This window comes from Kryptolebias marmoratus, linkage group LG5 (genome assembly GCF_001649575.2).
Source record: "Kryptolebias marmoratus isolate JLee-2015 linkage group LG5, ASM164957v2, whole genome shotgun sequence".
Taxonomy (NCBI): Eukaryota; Metazoa; Chordata; class Actinopteri; order Cyprinodontiformes; family Rivulidae; genus Kryptolebias; species Kryptolebias marmoratus.
The window spans coordinates 15124723-15148235 of NC_051434.1; the positions used below are offsets into that span (position 1 = coordinate 15124723).

Here is a 23513-nt window from a genome sequence, read left to right on the forward strand (position 1 = left end):
AGAGGAAGACCCAGGACATGCTGGAGGGACTATGTTTCTCGGCTGGCCTGGGAACGCCTTGGGATTCCCCCGGAGGAGCTGGCCCAAGTGGCTGGGGAGAGGGAAGTCTGGGTCTCCCTGCTTAGGCTGCTGCCCCCACGACCCGACCCCGGATAAGCGGAAGAGAATGGATGGATGGATGGATGGATGGATGGATGGATGGATGGATACATTATATACAATTGAATGCAATAATTGAATATCTTGCATAATCTGTTAACACTTGGAGTATGTGTTGTAGATGACTGTCAGCTACAGTCCCATTAAATTTTAGCTCAATATCTGTAAAACTGATTGATGTATAATCATGTTTGTGTTTGCTATGATTGCTTTGCTGTGGTGGTCTTCTTGAATTTGGTTGCCTCCAAAAGTTAATCAGTTGTAGATTTCAGCCCAGTGATTACTTTCTAACAGTTTCATTCTAATCTGTTCAGTGATTTATAAGATCTAACTGTAAAGACAAACAAACATCCACATACACACTCAGAAATGAGCAAAAGCATCACTGCTCTGCCTTTCTCTTGGCTGATAAATAATATGTCAGCTAATCAACTCCCCATGATGGTCAACTGTAAAAGACGTATGAGCAATAATACTACAACGAGAAGCTGTTTATTTTGTTTAATCAACAATCTGTATAGACTCATCATTTGCTCTTCACAACACAACAGTTGGCACGAAACTATGTTGATAGAATTACATTTCTTTTATGTTTTTTGGTGATCATGTATATTATTCTACTTCTAAATTTGACTGTGAACCAACATTTAGCAACACACCTTGTCTTATCTGTGACAAGAAATTCCATCTTGCCAACATATATATATATATATATATATATATATATATATATATATAGCACATGTAACACACCTAAGGATTTTCAAACTAAGGCGTAAATGTGACAACACAAAAAATGCTATTGGTTTTCTAAGAGGCTTTAAACATATATTCAGCTTCTAGATTGTGGAAAATTTAAAAGGCAACCCCAAAATAATTAGCTTAATAAAGTTTGTTGGGATTTATTTAAGTACATCTAAACTCTCTGCAATCTCTTATCTAATATGGTCAAATATTACAAATTGTGGTCTTGTTATCTTCTTTAAATCATCTGAACTAATGCTGTGAGCCACAGAAATCTTGTCTTGAAGTCAGTGCTTGTGTGAGCTGTCCTCCTCTGTCTTTGTCACTTTCTTGCCCTAAAACAAACACATTAGTCTTATATCAGCTGACCACAACTCTGTGCAGTTACTGTTTCATCAGTACAAGTTATTTAATGGGATCTTGGTCAAGCAGCATGGATGTACATAGTTGTCACTGGTCCATCAGAGAGAAATATGTACTGTAAGTTAACTCTGTCTTAATCAGTGCAAACATTATAAAAACCTAGAGAACTTGCATTTCCATTGAGAATGCAGTGTAAATCGCCTATGCACCAAGAATGACTTTGTAGAAATTTCCTGAAAAACAAACAAACAAAAAAAAACAAGCTAACATAAAACAAGCAAAACACAAAAGCTCAAAGTAGCAAAGTGCTAGGTGAAAGCTAAAACTATCAAAAGGCTAGCTAAAAATAGCAGAGTATTTGGTAAATATTAACAGTAGAAAAAGAAGACAAAAATAGAGTGTACACCAAATTTCAAAGAGGAGAATGGTTTTAAAGAATCAAAGATACCTCAATCTATTGCTGCAGGGAAAACATTTGTAAGTAAAGTTCAATATTTTGACAAGTATTAAAAATACAAAACCAAAAAAAGTTATGACACTCATCTCCTGAATGTGCTAAACATTTTGATATATGAATAGGTAAAATAGTACAATGTATGCAGAAGTAGTTAGACTGCAAAATAATGTTTGGAAAATAAAAAAAACAAGAAAACAGAGGAGGCAGCAAAGTTCCACTTCTCCAGCTGCACAAAATGAAATCAGGTAAGAAGCCAACTGTGACAATGGAAAACATGTGTCTTGAAAAGTTGCAGTTTGTGGAACCTTAACAAACTTTATATTCTATTTTATTCAATTATGACAAAAGAAAGACCAAACAACTTAATCACACTGATGATCAGTTAAAATCAACAATACAGAGCAAAAAAAAAAGATATTACTGTGGGGTGGCAGGTAGTTCACCTGTTAGGTGAGTGGGCACTTCACATATAAGGGCTGCAAGTGCATGTGGTGATATTTATTGGACCTTATACACACATTTTGAAAAAAGCATGTGCGTGACATGCCTTCAAAGATCTGATTTTGTGAGAAATGTTGTTAACAGATAATAATGATATATTAAGAAGCTCAACTTGTATGGTGAACAATGTGGGGAACTCTACTTCCAGTATTTCTGCACCAAAATTCTCCAAAATATGTGAAACCCACCTAAAATAGTACACAGACTAAAGAAAAAGAAAGAAAGAAGAAAAAAAATCCTAAACATTTTAACTTAGAAAAAACAATACATAAGACAGGAAAACTAAACATTTTAGCTGCAACATCATAGCAGTAAATTATTTTAAAAAAAGAAAGAAATGTTTTTTTTTAAAAAAGGACGAGCAAGCCTCTAAGATTAGTTGACAGAAAAATCCTGCTAACAAGAAAGAACAGACAGCGTCAATTCAGCTTACAGCAGAAGGTAAAACACTTCACAAAGCATTCGAAGACAGTAAATTGTTATTGATCCGTATTCGGCTAACAGACTGAGTTGTTTATCAAAACACAGATCAAAATCCAAGAATCTGACACAGTCTGAGTTATTGCTCATTGGACATAAACCCTGCTTCAGCTGCTGTTGCACTACAATGCATGAGTCTGGCACTGTTGCTACAGAAAATTTTGGTTTGAGGGGGACACAAAAACTGAAAGACAGCTGGGGAAAAGTCGTGTAAAGAACACGAGGGAAGGAAAAGTTGTTGGTTTTTTTAGGTTGTTTATGCTCTTGTAGTAGTTAGCGGTGTGTATTTTTGTAGCTTCCTCTTCTAACCCCCGCAAACACAACACGAATACCGTAAAAGGGAGGGAGAAAGTAAAAAGAGGGAAGGGTGGTTGGGTGGCTGTGTTAAGGGTTGTGTGTATGTAGAGTCATACGCCTCTCTCACTCTCTCTCTTTCTCTGTACTTTAAGAGCCTTACCACTTCAGCCAACATCCTGAAGCAGGCCACTCTCCACTCCACCTCTGCTCTCCCCCTCTCCTTCAGACCAACGCATGGACTCCAGCAGCTTGAAAAGACAACCCTGAGGCAAGCAACTTTTTAGACCAGAGATAAATAGTAGGACTTTGTTGTTGGCTTCCTGGGTAAAGCAACATGTGCCGGGTGAGTGTTGGACTCTAAGTGCAAAACAATCCTTCTGTTTCCTGTGTGTGTGTGTGTTTTTTATCTGCCCTCCTGCAAACCAGCGGGAGCTTGAATAGGCCTCGAGGACTTTTGATGCAACAGCAAAGAGGAAAAGCAGCCAAATAAGGAGAAGTAAAAGTTATAAAACAGACAGTGGAGTAGCAGCAGGAGTTGGACTGAAAAGAGAGGAAAGCAGAAACCTGAAGGATTCAAGACCAAAAAGAATCCACTTGTCCACTTGGCCAGGTGGTGCTGCCTCCTATTGTACCCTATTCTATCCTTCCCTTTTTTTTGCCTTGACATGGGCCGCCTGCTTGCCCTGACCTTTGCCTACCTGGCCTACCTGTTGGCCAACGCAATTGCTTCACAGCGTCAGCAGCACCGCGTGCAGCACGGCCCCTGCAGCTACACCTTCATTCTCCCAGAGGTGGAGAACTGCCAACCGTTGAAGGACTTCCAAGTGACCAATACCCTGCAGAGTGACTCCCCACCTGAGGTCGAGCCTGGCGTCAGCCAGTCCAAGCAAAGTCGGGTTCAAGATGACAGGCCGTCATGGCAGCAGAGCAAGCTGGAGACGCTGGAGAGTGCCATGGAGAATAACACGCAGTGGCTGCAGAAGGTAAGGTCTCCCAAAATGTTGTCCCTTGCTGCTGTGATCTTCTATTCTTTTTCCACATGTCCCCTGCAGCCTGCTGACCTTCAAACAAAATGTTGTAAAACAAAGACTGGAATTCCCACAGAGTACAGTATCTCATTACATTTGATGACAAGCCTTCATTATTAAAAAGTTCAATGGTCAGCTGGGATTTCTTGGATGCTTCCTGAATGCATGTTTGGCTCCATGACAACACCTGGTGTATCAGCTTGTACCAATATTTAAAACAGTTGTTACACTAGAACACTTTAAGCATGCACCAGAAATATAATAAATTTGCTAAGATAAATATGTCTTGCACAGTTAAACCCCTATAACTGTGCCCTCCGCCAACAGGCAACAAGTAAACAGACCATGTTTTAGTCAGTTTATGAGCCAAGGTCAGCTCTGAATCTTTCAGCACTCAACTCAGATGACATGATAAATTACCTCAAAGAAAAAGTTGTTTATAAGTGGGAGATATTTGAATATGCCACTTTACTGAACATTTGGCCTTAGCAGTTTTATTTAGCTCGAATTATGTCTGACTGAAATGAAATGATACGATCTGAAAAGGCTTCACAATAGAGTTTCAGCTGCTAAGGTCATCTGGCCGCTACATCAGTGTTTGGCCATTTCTCTCATGGAATATTTATGGTACAAACTAACCCCAAAATGATTATGTTTGTTTCAAGTGTTGAGTTTGGCCAACTGTGAGCAAATATGCTGATTTGATTTCAAAGCTTTTCCTGCACTGCAGACATATCCCAGTTCCATGCTTGTTTTCATCACTGATTTTCTGTTTTGTAGGTTTTTTTTTTCTTTTCCATCCATCCCAGTCATTTTTATTGGAACATTTTTCACCTTTTATCAATAATGCCTCATTTGACTTGCCATCGAAACATGTTTAAAAACAAACTTGCCTTTTACTTACTTCAAAGAGACAGTTCTTCCAGAAACAAAGACAGAAAGCAAATCACCCTTTACACAAGAACACAAGATAACAACCATGATGCAATGTAAAAAAAAAAAAAAAAAAAAAAAAAGTCAGGTGAATGGTCTTTGTGATTTTTGGCAAGGTCTTCACGAACATATTAAGACCACAGTGGGCTCCTCATTATATATGTGATAGAGTATGATATAGCCACAGTGGTAATGAGCATGCACAACAGGTCACAGGGTATTGGGGCCGAGGTGGAGTGTGGGAATATGGAGTAGCAGTGTATCCATGATATTAGGCCCACACACACCTGTATGACTGATGAGTTCATTTGAAACAGGTCTGGTCGTAGTGGTCTTGTGCCTAGGCTAGTACTGTGATGGAAATACCTTAGAGCAGTTGTATTATCCCCAAAGCAATAGCATTGTGCTAGGGCCGCATGATCTTTTAGCATGTAGCTGCATTTTGACACAGTCCTAGAGTCATGCCAGGGTGACCCAAACAAAAAGCGGAATGAGAATGAATTAGAGTATCTATTTGGGAATTACTATGAGTGTAGCAGCACTGAAAGATGTTTTCTAAATTCCCCAAAATAGGTTGTGCAGGTCAACGAGGGGTCTTTATCAAGTGTAAAAAGAGCCTAAGGTCATGTACAATTTGGTTGGTTTTATATATATATATATATATATATATATATATATATATATATATATTGTACACACACTATACTGATGTATTTACAGTACAATACATGTATGTAGTTAAAAAACAACACATTTTAAAATACAAATCATATCTTGCATTTATCCAGAGTTTTTATATTTTCCTCTGAACAAATTGAACATTAGCCAATTGGCTAAATTTTAACATGTTTACATTTATACTATTTAAGTCACATTGTGTCATAAAGGAAAAATAAAGAGTTGTGATAAAAGCAGCTTTTAAAGGGAAACAGTTTAAATCTCCCTCACATCTTGAGAAAAAGCCCTGCTGACACACATTATTCCCGACTGCCAATTTCCCCCACATTACGTCTGGAATGAACACAAAGATCCCACCTATCAACAAGTTAACCCCTCCAGACGAAAGTGATGCATAAATAATCGCTCTAAAGGTGGGATTTCCACATAAACATTGTATGACCCCAGAGAGACTTTTTTAGCTATGCACGAGAGTATACTGATCTTTGACCCCAGACGGCAAAGCCTTTTCAGCACCTCGTGAGGCTCATTAAGCTTATCTGCATGAGTGTTGGGAGTACTGGATAAAATGTATGTGGAAGAGCTTTAGGCATGTGTGTGTGATGTCTCAAAGAAACTTTGCTCAGTCTCACTCGAAGCCCTCATGGGATGCAACAGCCCTTTCTGCGAGTCTTCCACCAAAACTCCTTGAAAGGAAAGACACCCCCACGCATTTAAAATTAGGAGTGTCCACACTAATCCACTGTTTTCTGCATCAGAATCTCTGAGGACTGTATTAATACTCCAGATTCTTTTTCTCATGTTTCCAAGAAAAGATCCATGTTTGTTCTCTTTTGGACTAAACCCTAACACTATCCCCCGCCTTGTCTTCATGGCCTTCCACTGCCCTGACGGCTTGAAGGATGGAATCTGAGAATAGATTTGTTGGTACTTTTAAGAGGCTGTGTGGATTATTCTGTTTTAGGCATACTGCAGATAAACTAAAAAGTTTGGCAACTATAACTAATGTGAGTCTTTGGTCTCATAGTCTTTTTCTAGTATTTAGGTATACCAACTACTGGAAGTGAAAAGAATAAAAGGGGGAGTCTTTGTCAGGCTATTGGGTGAGTTTTACAATTTATGTCATGAGAGGGGGTACTTAAGACTTCCACTGAGGGACGTTCTCATTGCTGCAGTAGATGTTTCATTGTGTGCATTTTGATTAGTTTCTAATGATCAACAACTCTAATCAAAAATAAACTCAGAAGTTTTTAACAAATAATATGTCAGTTGATGCCAGCTAGTTACTAATATCCAGACTGCTGCCATTTTATTTCCATTAAACACTTAATTGTTTTTCTAACAGTCCACATTAGTTCAGAATATCTAAAAACATTCATCTTCAGTACAATATAGTATCCTTCTAATTGAAAGAAAAAAAAACGTCATACAGCAATGCAGGTAAATAAATTATGATACTGTTTTCAGAAGTTTATTGTGACAAGAGAGTTAAGAGAGAGTTAGGAGTAAAGTTTTAAAAATGAAAAGAAAATCAAACTTGAGGTAAAAAGAGTTTCATAACTGATCAGACCTGTACACATGCTTCAAAAAATATTGTAAAGCAAAGGAAAGTATGTCCTTCTGCCAACATACTGCTGTTAAACTGGAATGTTTGTTCATTATTGCAGTTGTTCATGCTAGTGTTAGCAACATAGCGCTTACAGTAAAGTAATTCCAACAGTATTAAAACTAGAACAACTTTTTCCTTTTTATTTGATCATGTGACCCAAATAAACAACTCTATTAGGCTATAGTTTTTTGTTTTTTTTACCCTGAAGATCATTTTATTGATTCAATACACATAAAAGTACATTAAATGTACAGTAAGATGAGTCAGTTCAGCTGAGGTGATTTGAACATCTGGCAAGGATGCCTTTTGCATAGCTTCCAAAAGTGGTGATTCAGACATGCCCCATTGGGAAGACGAGGCCTTCGGGAAGACCCATTACTTACTGAAAATAATAAATCTCTGATTTTGGAGTACCTCAGTGTATATTCTAGAATAACTGGAAGCAGTAGATGGGGAGAGAAATGTCTGGAAATTTGTGCACAAACCACTGACCTTGCTACCTGGTTCTTATTCTTTAAAAAATGTGGATGGACGGATGAATCAATTGATGGATTGATGGATTGACATAGAGTAGGTTGCAGAAAAAAAACAAATTTACTCTTTGATCTTAGCAGATTACTCAAAACAAAAGATTTTATTTCTCATTTATGTAAATGTCAAGGTGATAATAAAGTAATTAGAATACATTATCAATTAGGGGCCATCACATGTATTAAATGATACAATACATTACTGAATGCCAAAAGTTATTTGATTTTCAGCAAACATCATAAAAACTTTAGAATAAAGTAATTATGCATATATTTTTTTTTAATAATTCCAAAAATGTGTTGACCATGCCAGTCTCAGACGGAACTGTGAAAACTCAACGAATCAAATCATCATTCTCATTGTTGTTAGTTTTAATCTTGCCCATCTTAATGTGCCTACATCCATCACTGTCATTTGCCAGAACGCTCTTCAGATTAATTTCTGCCTTTTGTCATTTTACCAAGAACAAATGCATGTGTTGGCACAATAATGAAGATGTCATGTGTTATAACATCTATGATTGGCTGAGCACTGATCATTCTTCTAACTCTCTTAGACACAATAAAACAGAATTGCTCTACATCCCAAAAGTGGTTTAACTGGCCATATAAAACATGATGTGACAGAGCTTCAGTTAATACAATTGGGAAAGGGAGATGAAGCGTATCAAAACCTTTGGATTGAGATCTAGCACAAAGGCTGTAATAGGAAGACTTTGCGATTGATAGCAGCTTGAATGCATAAGACTGATTATGATGCAGGGATCTTTGGTTCTTCCTGTGAGATGGCTTTAATCCGCTTAGTAATCTCTTCAAACCTTCAATATATAACATTTTTTTTCTCTTCCTGTCTCAGCTGTCTTAAACTAGCAGAAAAAAGATGAAAAAATACAATGCAGAGGATCAGGGGACACTTTGAACTGGGACTTGCAGTATAATAAAGGTTCTAAGGGGAGCTTAGAAACAAAGTAAGTTTTTTTCCCCTAATTGTTTAACTTCATAAAAAATATTATATATATATATATATATATATATATATATATATATATATATANGCCTGGGAGCTTGAGGGTTCTGCGCAGTATCTTGGCTGTGCCTAGAACTGCACATTTCTGGACTAAGATGTCTGATGTTGTTCCTGGGATCTGTTTAGGCACTGCTCCAGTTTGGGGGTGACTGCCCCTAGGGCCCCGATGACCACAGGCACCACTGTGGTCTTTACCTTCCAGGCCTTTTCCAGTTCCTCTCTGAGGCCCTGGTATGATATATATATATATATATATATATATATATACTTGTGGTAGTGCAGTATCATAATCTCACTTCTCTCTACAATCTTCACTTCTCTTAAGAGGCAAACAAACAATGGTAGTTGGATATGAATTCTACTCAGTTTTCGTGAATATCAGCTCATTAGCTGGAGAGATTTGAGTTTTTCTCCTTTGAGACTTCATTTTCTAGTTGCGTGGTTTAATGAGTAAAGTATGATCTCTTCTCCCCACAAGTAGTCATACATATTAATGCACTCCAGTTGGCTATTGGTTTACAACAAACAAAATTCTTTCTTTTACTGCAGGAAAGTGGGATTGGACTTCCACCATGTTTGATCAGACAGACCACATCATTTAAAATCTATTTATTCAAGCAAGTTGACACCCATCCTACTTAGACTTTTTAATGTGTGTTTTTTTTTTGTTTTGTTTCTAGGCTTGTGATTAATTAGTGTGTTATTTGTCCCTTTTGCCCCCCACAGAAGTATTGTAATGCCAAATTCTAGCTATACAACCAGTCTCCTTCTCGTCTCCTTTTTTTAATGGAAGAGCTAGTGATTGTTTGAAATACATGGGTAGACAAACTTAAATGTGGATGTACGACATGTTAGATTCTCTTTAAAAGCAGGGTTTTACAGTTGTATGACAATTACTGAGAAGACTGACAAAAAAAGGCCAGTTACCCAAGGATAGCTCATTTGATAACACATTAAGCTGTCAGCTGTCATAGAAAGACATTTTTTGACAAAATCTCATCACATATGAATTTCTCAGTGTCTATTTGTTGTTCTTCCAGCTGGAGAACTTCATCCAGGAGAACGTTCGCTCTGGCATGGAGGAAATTAAGAGGTCTACTGTACACACCCAAACAGCTGCCATGCTGGAGATGGGGACCAACCTCCTTAGCCAATCAGCAGAGCAGACTCGCAAACTGACAGATGTTGAGACCCAGGTGAGTCTGTTAGAAAAAAGGGTCTAGGATAACTTGTTTGCAGCCAATCTGAATGACTACCTGTCTGACATACCATAGAAAAACAAGTGATATATTTTTGAAAACTACTTTGGTGATTAGCTAATTAAACATAAATCAGAAGTAACCTGCTGGGAAGCTGTGCCCAAAGGTGGCAGCAGCTGCTTCAAAGCAGCTGGTATTTGGTTCTACAGGCTCTGAGTGACACAATGAGTCAAGTGTAGTGACTGACAGCAAGCCAATTAAAACATAAAACTCAACACCACAACCCAGATGTGTCTTCAATCATGCCACAGATTTGTTATTACAGATTGGGATGTTTTGGTCCTGATGCTTTCTTTTTCTCTTATCAAAGTCAATATAAAACTGCAATCTGTACAAATATCCAAGCTGCTGCTTTGTTCCAGTATTTGTTTCATCTTCAACTTCAAAAACACATGCCAGAAGTGCATATGAGATCAGTCTTGCTTAAGTTTTGATTACAAGATCAAAGAAGGTAAATTATGGGATTTGCAATGCGTCAAAAAGTGCAATTTATCCCCAAGGGTCCTTTTTTTAAGGAATTTATTCATTGAACATCCTCATTCATCTTTATGTTTGTACATATTGTGATAAACTTATTTTGTCTAGTTTTTTATCAATCTATAGGTCTTAAACCAGACAAGTCGCCTGGAGATCCAGCTGCTTGAGTACTCGCTCTTTACCAACCGTCTGGAGAAACATATTCTCCTCCAGACTCAGGAGATCTCACGCCTCAGTGATAAAAACAGGTGAGCACACCTCAAAAGATGATGCAGCAAAGTATTTTCTTTGAGCAAAACCTCCTATGTTGAAGGATTTTATTTTATTTATTTTTTGTTTAGGTTCATCGTGTTAAAGGGATAGTCTAGTGATTTTTGAAGTGATGTTCTGTCAAACAGTTATCAGCAGTTAGTACCTTATGAGCCTTGACATCAACCACATAGCACAGAGTATAACAAAAAAAGGCAGACATCTTCCACCAGGCTAATGGCTAACCCAACTGCACAGGGCCCCTGTGTCAATGTCATACAGGTGTGAAAGAACACTATATTAGCTAATTATAAATCTCTAAACTTTTATGTTACACTGTTTAGTTTTGCGGTTTTCTCAACAAAACAACATTCTTGTTACTACACAAATGACAATCCTGTGAGGTTGCTGAATGAATCAGTCCACCTGATCAGTGCTAATGTAGCATTTTTGGCCCCAATTTGGCTATTCATAAGCTGGAAGAAGACTTTTACCCTAATCGCCATACCTCGTGTTCTGTGACCGATGTCACGGCTTATAAGGTCTTAACTATTGATAACTATTTGACAGAACAGCACTTCAAAAATCAGCAGACTATCCCTTTAAAGTGATGTTTGCAGGCTTAGGCTAAACGTTAATTACAGGGTCAGTTTTAAGGACTAAAAGGTCATTTTGGGCTTTTATTGCTATGGTTACATTTGCTCTTCACTTCCTAAAAATCACTTTTTCCAAACCTAGTATTTTTTCTAGAACTCTGTTTTTTTCTACTTTCCATGCTGACATGTTTTCAGCATTTCTACATAATGACCTGTAGGGGCTTATGTGGACAGTAATTTGCAATTCTTCCTATGCAACGAAGAACATATTGTTGGGGAAAACACATTCCTCTGAATGGTACAATACAAAAATCCTTTCAAAGTGCATTACCATACAGCTTTTGCTCTCTTCTATGAGCAAAGGGTCAATGGGGTTGTGGACAGTGTGAAAGGGAGCAAGTGTTTTCCTCTTAAGATTGTTTGTCATTCTATCCATCTGTACCATGTGTGACCGTTTGAGATCACAGTGCCCCCAGGAATCAGCACCTGTTACACGTTTTGGTCCTTCATAACCCTACTTTGCCCTTTAACCCTCGTCCTTCAAGGCGGTGGCATGGCGCTGACATCCAAACAAATTTATACATCTTGAAGGGGGGTGGACTCAGCAACATATTTCCCCAAATCCATTGCAGATTTGCAGCCAGGCAGCCGTGGAATGAAAACGAAATAGGGGCAGCACAGCTTCTAGGAGACTTCAGCTGCTGAGCCTTCGAGGCATGAGGCAAGTTTCTGAACCACTGCCAAGCTAAAAAAAGGCACAGAGACGTGTTTGTTTTCATAGGAATTACATGTAAAATATTGGCAGGAAGTGCAGCACACTGCAGAGAGACAGAGAGTAGACTACTAGCAATATATATGGTGCGTATTAGGGTAATAATAATAAATAGCACAATATCATAAGCATAACAGTATAATAGTCCAGGCTGCAATGTGATCCAAGAGGGCATATTTGTTCTGTCAGCTGCCCTAACTGTTTAAACATTGCTCTCCTGGTTTTATGCCACGGTCCACACTTTGACTGATCCTCAAAGTAAAATACACACAGCCATGAACAATTTGTCAGCTTGCTTTACAACTTTAATTGAGTATTTCCCCTACAAAGCAAATACGAGTTGGAAGTGAAGTGAAAAAATGATTTGGATTGATCCGCCATTCTTTCCAGGCCACATACTGAGTGGCTTGCTAAAGTGGAAGATTGAGGATCTATCTTGGGCGTACAGTCACTGTGTGTGTGCACAGAGCTTCGGAGTAGCTTGTTCAATCCGGGGTGGTTGGATTGTTTCAATAAATAACCACTGCAGAGCCATTAGTTAAAGCCATAAAGATCAAGCTTGGGGGATTTATGGTCTTCATTTAGAGGCTGGTCTGTGCCCACCTCAGACACAAAGACACACACACAAACACACACACATTCTGTCAGGTTGCTGCCTCCTGGCTATGATTGAGCATCTTAACATGCTGGGCCATCTGTGAGCACTGCTGTGGTACAGGTGTTATACAGTGTTAGCCCAATGAGACTGTTGTGATGATGTCTATTAGTCATCCTCATGTAAACGTGTGACTTTGTGTATCCACAGTGAAAGCTAAATGTTGAATGAATAAATTCTGCACCTGTACACTTTTTTTTATCTGATTCATTGAGCAGCTGTGAATATATATATATATATATATATATATATATATATATATATATATATATATATATTTATTTTATTTTTATTTTTTTCAGTGCAAGAAACAAAATGCATTATTATTCCGTTTACTTTCCTTCTTCAGTTTTTTAGAGCAGAGACTTTTAGCGCTGGAGGCTCGGTATGGGAAGGAACTTCAGGGTTTGCAAAGTGAAAAGCAGCAGCTTCAAGATCTCGTGGAGAGGCAAAGTCGAGTGGTCAGCCAGCTTCAGGGTGAACTTGGAAGCTCGACCCTCAACAGCACTACACTGCAGAGACAGCAGGCTGTGCTCACAGACACCGTGCAGCAGCTGCTCACCAAAGTCAGTCAGTGCAACGGTAAGGCTGTGCAAGTTAACTACACTTGGATCAGCAAATTATACTAACTGCATCATCTTACGTGTGGACAATAGCTGTAATTCTGATCTCAGGACACACTACATCCAGCAGATATTTACACTATAGATATACTGCACACAGTTTTTTTGTTTTTGTTTTTGTTTTTTTCCAGAAATCTCCAACGAGCCCAAGAAGGAGCCACTCACTTTTAGGGACTGTGCAGAGGTCCTGCGATCTGGAGTGAAAGAAAGCGGACAGTATACCATCCGCCTGCACAACACTACTCAAGATGTCAAGGTAGTGAAGCAATAAACACTAAAAGCCTAGACTATCTTGAGAAACTTCCACTTTGAAGAAGCTTCCAAAATCAATCTTTATGCTTTCCATTTTCAAGGACAAACTAGAATTAAAGGCCTAGCTTTCCTTGAAGAAAGGCATATCATGCACTGCCTTTTATATCTTTTATGCCTTATATTAGTTTTAGACTAAGATCATCTTATGATGAGAAATGACAGATATATTGCTGTTTTGGTCAAACCTTGTAAATGGTGTTATGCGGGATGCTATGTAATATTGTAAGATCTGTTTGCTCTGGAAGTATGTGCTGAGGATGACTCTCAGCTAATACCACATCAAACTTTAGCCCAGCGTCAGTATTTTTTTTGTCAATTTCTGACACTTCACAAACATAATTCTGTTTGTAAGTGTTGATTAGCTGCAACTGTCATCTTAAACCAGAGAGATTTCAAAAGGTAATCAGTGGTAGATGTGTAACCAGTGGCTGGTTTCAGACACTTTCGTTAAGATTTGTCCACTGGTTTGTAAGATATTTTGCAAACAGACAAACATGGTTTATGCTGACCTGTAATGCAGGATATGCAATCAAAGATCTTGTGCAATATGTAGCACTTGAAGTGTTATAAATAAGTATAATCTATTACCACCGCAAATATTAGCTAAATATGGGTAAAACACAGTAATAGAGATTTTTGCATTTTCTAATATCTGCTAGCTGTGGCTGACATATTTAATTCAGTTGTCTGCCAAAGTTAATCAGCTGTAGAATTACATTTAATAATTTTTAAAAATATATTTTATTTATTATTATTTTACAGTTTCAATAATTCTATTCAGGGGTTCATGAGATATTTTGGTAACAAAACAGACAAATACAAACATGCAAACACAAAAATGCAAACACAGGTAAAAACATAATCATCCTTTTACCTTTGGGCAAAAACAAAAAAAAAATAGCTTCTGGGATAATAAACTCCAGAAAATTCCAAAATCCAGTCATGGATCTTATACTCATCATCATGCAAGAGTTGCACTTGGTAAACTTTTAAATTTGGTATTACATAACAGTGTCGAAGCAATGTTTGGGTGAGACTGATGTGATTGAATCTGTCCCTAAAATCCCCAGCTCTCCATGTAATTTATTGCTATAGAAATCATGCACAGCAAATGGTTCATTCAATTTTTTTTGCCAAAGAAATACCTGACACGTCTCATCAATCTGAATGTCATCTTTGGAGAAACCTTCGAAAATGACAGAGGTTGCGTTTTTAGACTTAAACCCAGCACAATGGGCTCCGGGGAGTGAGAAGTTAAAGACCACTGGCCTTTTCCTGCAAATACCACCTGACTGACACTGACATGAAGCCCTTTTTTTATTTTTGTAAGATTCATTGCCCTATCCTCTCGCAGTAGTGTATATAATTTTGGAACATGTTTCACTCACTATATTAAAATCACAGGCTACTTTTTGTCACACATGTGGTACGAAGGGCATTTTGCAGGCTTATAAATAAATCTAGGAAGGAACAAAAAACAAATCTAGTGTGATTTCAAGGTAATTTGCGAAGGCTTTGTTACAGAAGTAGATGAAGATGCCATGCTGAGTTACAGAGAACAAAAGTAATAAGCAACAAGAGCATTATGCCCTGCAGGCTTCACAGTGAGTGAGGGTATGCTGCTGAATGCAAAGTTAGGGAAGCCTCAGAGGAACCTCCAGTGATCTGAAGGAGCTCTGGCCTCTGCTAACTCAACCATGACATCCACCAGCAGGCTATCATTTCTGTAAATCACATCTAGCCTCCTTGGATTGGATCTCCACTCTCACTGCTTAGCAGGAAGGGGGGAGATAACCGTGAAACAGCTTTTTGTTATGCATTGCTTTTAGTCTAGTTTACTGTTGGCAGCATCTCCTTCTGCCTGCTGTTTTCCTTCCCTGTTCCTTCTCTTCATTTCCTTTGGGTAGACAGGTGTTCGGCACCGGTGCTGGGTGTCTCCTGCCAACCGGGGGCCAACGTACGTTCCCAGTGATACCAGTTAGTACTCCCCAAATCACAGCTGCTTTCAATCTGTGCCAGTGCCAGTGTCAGTCCAATTCCAGTGTGGCCGGCAAGCAAACTGGCCTATTTTCTCAGCAGTAATCATTCTTTCCTCAGCATTTAACCAAAGACCAAAGGATTGGACATACTGTATTTTTTTTTTATTATTTTTTTATTCAGAATTTGCTTTTTGAGGAAATTAGCCACACAACTATTTATCTACCTCTAATGTTCGCCTGTCTGTCTTATTTGACATCATGTGACCGTTTGCAATTACTTTTGAACACTACAAATGACCAACTTCCTTATAAAATGTTTACAAGACATAGAGGGGTGCCCTTCATGGTGGTGGGCAATAATGTAAACACCTGTATCCATCTCTGTGTATGTGTATGTGTTTGTTTGTCTGTCAGTTAGCAAAATATCTCATGAACTAATGAACTTTTTTTTTTCAATGAAACTCCGAAAGTAATAATTGGATGTACATCTGCAGCCGATTTTAGGGGAAACCTGATTCAAGTTGGCCACCGCAGCTAATTAACCATAACACACAAAGCAGTGATAGCTCAACCAATTTTACAAATATATAGATAAAATCTGAGGTGGTATTAGCTGACAGGCATCCCTAACACATACTTTGAGCACTAAAAGATTGTGCAGGAATTTGGAAATTTGTCCATGACGTATTGTAGTCAACCCTGTTTGTCTGTTAGCACAATATCTCATCAACCAGCGGCTGGATTTTAACATAACTCTCCAAAAATAATAATTTGATGTACAGCTACAACTGATTAACTTTTGGATTCAACCGTATTTGAGATGTCTACCACAGCTAATGAACTTTAGCAAACAGAAAAATTATTATAAAAAGTATTCCTTGAAAACTGTAAAAATGGCAATATCATGTAGGTATAAAGTCTTTACTTTATGGTAAAATGGCGACTAGTGTATGTTAAATATGAATCAGAACCAAATCAGAGAGACTGATGGTTATAGAAATGGAGTTACATTTAAGTTTGTGTTTTTGTGTTTGGTGCAATGCCTTTAAGGCCAGACAACTGGCCTTTGTTCCAGAAGATAATTGCAGCACAGTGCCAGCATTCTTTGACTTATAGGATGTTAAAGAACAAAGTGTCTTTTGACCTTGATGAAGCTTTTCATGTCTGGAAGATATATATATATATATATATATATATATATATATATATATATATATATATATATATATATATATATATATATATAATTTTTGTTTTTCATCACTGACTGATCTCTAGCTGGTGAGATTTTGTCATTGTGCACGTGCAGCATGACATTTCATCGCTATTCAGGGTGATCCATTCATATTAGAATAATAAAAATAAAAAAAAACTGACAGAAGTATTTTTTTTTCCTTTAATTAATAATCATCAGCCTTTTAGGTTTGCAGAGGTTGTTTGCAATTCACAACAATCACTGACGAGACTCAAAGTTTGAATTAAAAAGACTTTAGGAATTCAAACAGTAGACCAAAAAAAAAGTGACACTGAATCCTGATGAATAGGTTATACGCCTTTAATCAAAAATGATTTTGGAAATTAAAAGCATTTAATTTAACACCCACTAGGGAAACTCACTCTGTCATCCCATTACCAGCACAAGAGGCTGCAAAATGTCCCAGTTAACACCTTAAATATCTGAAATGTGTCACACATAAAGTCTAATTTTAAAACCCTTCACAGGATGAATGAGTACAATTTTTTTTCTCAGTTTTTCCTCCAGACACATATGGCAAAATGTGCCGCCAAGTAAGAAAGAAAACAGTCTGTTGTAACCCAAACCGCCAAAGCCTCCTCCTCAACCCCCACTCTGGGGATAAGAGAACATACTGAGACGTTGGTTTTTCCTCCCCACCTGGGTCATATCATTGTGTCACACCCCGAGATTTTGGGTTCCCCCTCATATTGCTGAAGCTTCCAAGGAAGCCGTCAAATTATGGGGGGGCTATTGTGTATTTTATTATTTTTTTTTTTTGTCAGTACTTTCTTCCTGTTTAGGAGTTCTCCTGTTCTGTAAGATGTGATGTTTTAAAACCAATCCCTGTCTAGTACACTTGAAATTGATTAAATTTGAATGTCAAATGGCTCAAAAGGGAAAATATGCTACACAACGAAACTAAAACTTTACCATTGGTACCAATATTGTAGTTTCCAGACATATCAGAGAGCTCTATGGGCTGCCCAACACCAAAGAACAATCAATGACAACAGCTTAGGTTTTTGCTCCTAAGAGCCACAAAGTGCTTTCAACAGCTGGTGCAAAATATTCAAATGCCATCCACCATCTGGCTTGTAACAGAACAGACTCCTAATCAGTGTTATGCTTTGTCTGAAAAGAGCGAAATGATTGTGGCGAATATGTGAGATAAAATTTATAAATGTGTCAATCATCTGTTTCTCCTCAAGTTTTATTTAGTTAAGACATACAGTATTGAAAGAAAGCACATCCTCTTACAGTTGTAGAGTTTTACATAACAGATAATGATAAAATATATATATATATTTTTTTTTATTTTACTAATTCTAAAATGTAATAAATCTAACCTCAAGTGTACATAAACATATAACTAACTTGACATATCTAAAGGTCCACTAAGTCGGGCTGAGGTCTGAACAATACTGTGCTTCTTTTCTTTTTCAGTCATTCTGATGTAGAATTGCTGCTATGTGTTGGATCATTGTCTTTTTGTATTACCCATATTTGGCCAAGCTTCGGCTGTAGGACAAATGGGCTTACATTTTATTCTATTAAACTTGGGTATACAGAAGAGTTCATGGTTAGCTCAATAACTGCAAGGTGTCCAGGTCCTGTGGCTGCAAAACAAGCTCAAATCATCATTCCTCCACCACGGTGCCTGGCAGGTTATGCCATTTGTCCAAAGAACAGTGTTCCAGATGTCTTGTGGGGCATTCAGATGCAGCTATGCAAACCTTAGTCATGCTGCTATGTTTCTGCCAACCCTTCCAAATAAGTCATACTTGTGGAGTCTTTTTTTTTTGAAAAGGGTGAACTTTAAAAGAGCAGCATGACAAACTTGAGAAGCTGACCTCGCCTTTTAATTCCAACTCATGAAAAATGACATTTGTAAATGTATTTTTCTTAATTAAGTCAAAGGGCAAAAACTTTGATATTACTTGTCCTTTTACTTTCAGGTGTTTTGTGACATGAAGACCAGAGGCGGGGGTTGGACAGTGCTGCAGCATCGGAGAAATGGCTCTGTCGATTTCCATCGCGGGTGGAGTGACTACAAAATGGTACGCGGGGACGATGGTGTTTCGGTGCATCAGTAGGTCATGTGGGCCAGTACTGCAGAACTGCACAGGAGGTTTCAATAATTATCCACGGGTGGTTTGGCATGAGGAGTCATGGGAGACCGGCTAGCCTGTGATCCCAGGTGACCTGTGGTTGTTGTATTTGGCTGCCCTTCATGTTCTCTTGCACCCCCCATGTTATTGCACCTGCTCTCGCTCCCCTCTCTCCATGTCAAACTCCCACACAACCTCATACACAGAAATCATGAAGTGTTTTGCACTTACAAAACAATATAAAGCACACACAAGAGATTATAAAGTTGCTCTGGTGTTTTTGGCTCAGGCAGACGTGTTTTAACACCGTTGGCTTTTGTTTTGTTTGGAGTTTAAATGATGCTTTAATAAATGTCATCATATATATATATATATATATATATATATATATATTTTTTAAAAGAAACAATATGTCAGTTGCTTAGTAGAAAACCAACAAGAAAAACCATGCATGCAAGCCTGTCTGTTAAATTGCACACTAAACAAATGAACAATGACAATTTGGGAGTTTGAATGATTGTCGCATTATTGTGTTCTTCACCCACGCCAACAAATCAACTGCCACTGCGTGGTTAGGAAATGAAATGCACAGAGGATTGTGGCTGTGAACAGAAAAAATGAGACCAAAAAAAAAAAAAAATGCTTGAAAACCTCTTTCAAGGACAATATTTTTACAAGTGGATGATAAACATTTGGCTCCAGCTGGGGCGTGGGAGCACAGGGGCCCTGTAGATGGCAGATAACGTATGCACTAAAATGCTTCACTGCTTCTGTTCACACTCTATATTCTCTGAAACTGTGGTCAGGCTTGATCAAATGGGCTTCTGGTCAGATGATAAATGCGCCTCAGCTCCTGCACTATATTTGCTCCTACTCAAGACCGATAACAAAAAGAATGTGTGACAGCTCGACTCACAGTTTAGAGAAATATAAGTCTAGCTCTGAGAATTTATTACGTTTCAATGTACATTTGAATTATTCACTTTTCTGCCTTGCAAGACAAGTGATACAACTTCTTGATGTATTTCTTGGCTATGGTAGTAGGAACTTTACCAAATAGTGTTCTGTATGACCTTATCAGTCTCTCATACTGTTGTGGAGGCACTTTGGCCCACTACTCCTGTCAACATTGCTTCAGGTTTTTAAAGTTTCTTAAATTTCATTTCAGCACAGTTCACTTTAACTTTTTTGGCTTGATCGATATGGGCTGTAAATCAGTTCAGTTTTTTTTTGTTTTGTTTTTTTCTTTTTTTTGAAGTGGAATTCTTTGGAAAGGTTATAAACAATTAATATATTATCTGTTGTAGATTACCTTTAAACAACCTCAGTCTGGAGAGCTAAAGTTAAATTCTGACTAGATTGACGACCTAACAGCTAGTCCAAGTGGGGCCAGGAGAAAAGTGGATTTTTGCTACTTTAAAGCAACTGAATTTTTAAAGATTTCATAGAAGTTTATGCAAATGCTATTTTAAAAAAACTTTTACACTGCCATTAATTTTGAATTACATAGTTATTTACATACAATATCATACAATACTTTTAAGGTAAAATAGCAGCAGCTAGTTTTAGCACTTCTAGTACAGCTTGGCACACTTTCAGGGATAACTATGTCACATTAAATCAATGGCAATGAAAAATGTTTATAAAAAAGCATTTGCATGAATTTGAGATTGCTGTTTTAAGATGGTAGCAATCCACTAGTCCCACCCGGACTAGCCTTTAGTTTATCAATCTGGTCAGAACACATCAGGTAACAACAGGTAAGACATAATATGTTTCAAACCTGTCCGAAACAAATCAGATCCTCACATGAACAACCACAACTTAAGAATAGAGCAACAAAGTAGAAGGTATGGGTGAAACAGGATTCGTGTTTAGATTAAATACTTTTTTTTGTGTTTGTTTGGTTTGGGAGAAGATTATTATTTTCAGCTGCACTGTGTAGTTCACATTTTATTCAGATAAGTATAAGTAAGTTGGCTATCACTTAGTCAGATTTACATATATTGAGCTAAACTTTTATATCATAGCTGAGACTCATTCATAACACATACTTCAAGTGTTAAGACATCTTAAGAGATTTTGCAACATCAAATAAGATTAGACTAAGAGCATTTTTTGTTGCGTTATAGACATTTTGTTCAAACAGCATAAAGTCTGATTTGAAAGGCAATCAGTGATATGAATTCCACCGAGAAATGTTAGACCTTTAATTTTTGATCTGCAAAATCACAAAGTACAACTTATGGTAAAAACTGTTTCCTAATCATGGAGGTATCTGCTTCCCTGTATTTCTAACAAGCTTATACCTAAATTCTTTCCAAAATATACATCACCTATGTATTCTAGTATTCAGCATTTTTTGTTTTCCTTTTATTGCCAAATATTACATAGCATAAGCTCATATACATTTCTCAAGGGCATACAAACAATGGATTACTTTATTAAGCTAGATGTTATTTAAGCTTTTATTTTGTTATTATTGAGATTTTTTAGGTCCAGATGGAGCTTTGATAGGACACCAAGGTAAATTAATGTTTCTGTTGAGTGGTCCCCAGCTTCAGGAGTGGAGAGGTTCGCTTTCCAAACTCAGTCAACTGTCTTAACCCATCAGGATGATAAATGCTCCTTCTTGAAGTGAGCTACATTTTCCTATTAACTGCAGAAATACTTGGCCGAGGGCTGGAAAAATCATCCCCCTTGTTAGATTATTTTCCTTTGCTATTGTTTCTTTGTCTTTGTGTTTAATCCAGGGCTTCGGAGAGCCATTGGGGGAACACTGGCTGGGGAATGATATCATCCACAAGCTGACCAGCTCCCGGGAATACAGCCTGCACATCCAGCTCAAAGACCGGGAGGGAAATGAAGCCTTCTCATTTTACGATTGCTTCTACATAGATGGCGAGGACAAAAACTACAGGTAATGTGAGACATAGCTTTATTTGAAAAGTAATAATTTCATTAAGGAATGGAATGATCTTATCTTTAGATGTAACTTCTTTATCCAAACTGTCAAACCACTTATCAAAGCTGTAAAATAGGAGAAGACAACAGTAATACGTGATGTGATATTCGAGCAGAAGTAAGTATTTACAGTATTTCCCCAAAGGATCAAGTACAAAACTGGGAAAGTTGTAGAGGGCCAGACCAACAGGATCAACATGGTCAACTTAATTTTTCCAAATATAAATTTTATAATTAGCTAAAATTAGGACCCAGGACACGCTGGAGGGACTATGTTTCTCGGCTGGCCTGGGAACGCCTTGGGATTCCCCCGGAGGAGCTGGCCCAAGTGGCTGGGGAGAGGGAAGTCTGGATCTCCCTGCTTAGGCTGCTGCCCCCGCAACCCGACCCCGGATAAGCGGAAGACAATGGATGGATGGATGGATGGGCTAAAATTAGGAATTTTTGTTAGCTGTCGAGTGTTGATATTGTAACTGGGCAATAAAAAGCAGAGTAACTCATACTGAGAATTTGTAACTTTATATTTTTGTTATGCACAACCCCAACTCTAACAAATTTAAAAAGTTGTGCACATTGTAAATACAAACAGAATGCAAATATTTTCAAATCTCAAAAAAAAAACATTTTATTCACAACAAAAAGTAATAAACTTATCAAATGTTTAAACAAACAAATTCTATCAAAAAAAATCCCCTATGAAATTTTGGTTGCCTGCTGCCAAAAGGCAAAGGCAAGCAATAATGTTTTTGTGTGCAAGTATGTCCATCTCGAACCACTGGACAGATTTTAATGAAACTTTCTGCAAATAGTCATTGGACATACATCTACAATCAATTGACTTTTGGAGTTAATCCAATCTAAAAGCAATATCCATTTTGCTCAAAGAAAGCGTGATCTTTAAATTGGAATAGTGGCGTTTTTTTTTTGGTCTTGGTTTTGCTCTTCCTAGCCATTAGCTCATTACTTTGGTAAAAAAAAAAAAAAAAAAAGGTTTGCAATCCAAAATTAAGACAATCGAACCGTTATCTACAGCAGGTAAGATGTTATTATTATTTAGAATCTTTCCACGGAATCCCACTTCAAAAGAATCAAGCCATCACTGTAGAGTAAAAGACTTGTCATATATTCAGACCTACATTTTAATTTTCCCACTACTACAGATATAGAGCATGACTGTGGCTGTCATTGAATTTTTTATTTCAGCATGCAGTATCTTCTGCTAACAGCCTTTTATTGTGACAGGCACACTGACAGTAGTGTATGACACAAAAACGGTGCTTGTAATCATTCAAAACCCTCCCTATTTGTTGTTCTCCCTTATCAAAATGTTACGGCACTATTTTTTTTTTTTTAAACATCACATAAATTGAGGAGCTAAGTGGAGGGCATGATATAAATTTTGCCTGTCTCCATTTTCTTTCTTTCTTTTTTTTTTTTCTTTTTTTACTCTAACATCACAACAGCTACTCCTGTTCC

The 23513-nt window shown here is 37.6% G+C and overlaps 1 protein-coding gene across 6 annotated transcripts in view; it reads left to right on the forward strand.

The window, feature by feature from the left end:
* angpt2b (angiopoietin 2b) overlaps window positions 1-23513 on the forward strand; it is a 37459-nt gene that overhangs the window by 8187 nt on the left and 5759 nt on the right. For 4 of the 6 annotated variants that reach the window (XM_037975691.1, XM_037975690.1, XM_017424646.3 and 1 more), the window contains 7 exons: window positions 3154-3984; window positions 9847-10002; window positions 10669-10790; window positions 13164-13396; window positions 13569-13693; window positions 18921-19022; window positions 21827-21993. In XM_037975691.1, coding sequence (XP_037831619.1) covers window positions 3667-3984; window positions 9847-10002; window positions 10669-10790; window positions 13164-13396; window positions 13569-13693; window positions 18921-19022; window positions 21827-21993 — 1223 coding nt within the window. In that variant the 5' untranslated portion in view covers window positions 3154-3666. The remainder of the gene's footprint in view (window positions 1-3153; window positions 3985-9846; window positions 10003-10668; window positions 10791-13163; window positions 13397-13568; window positions 13694-18920; window positions 19023-21826; window positions 21994-23513) is intronic. The other 2 variants (XM_017424638.3, XM_025007382.2) reach the window with 2 other exon arrangements.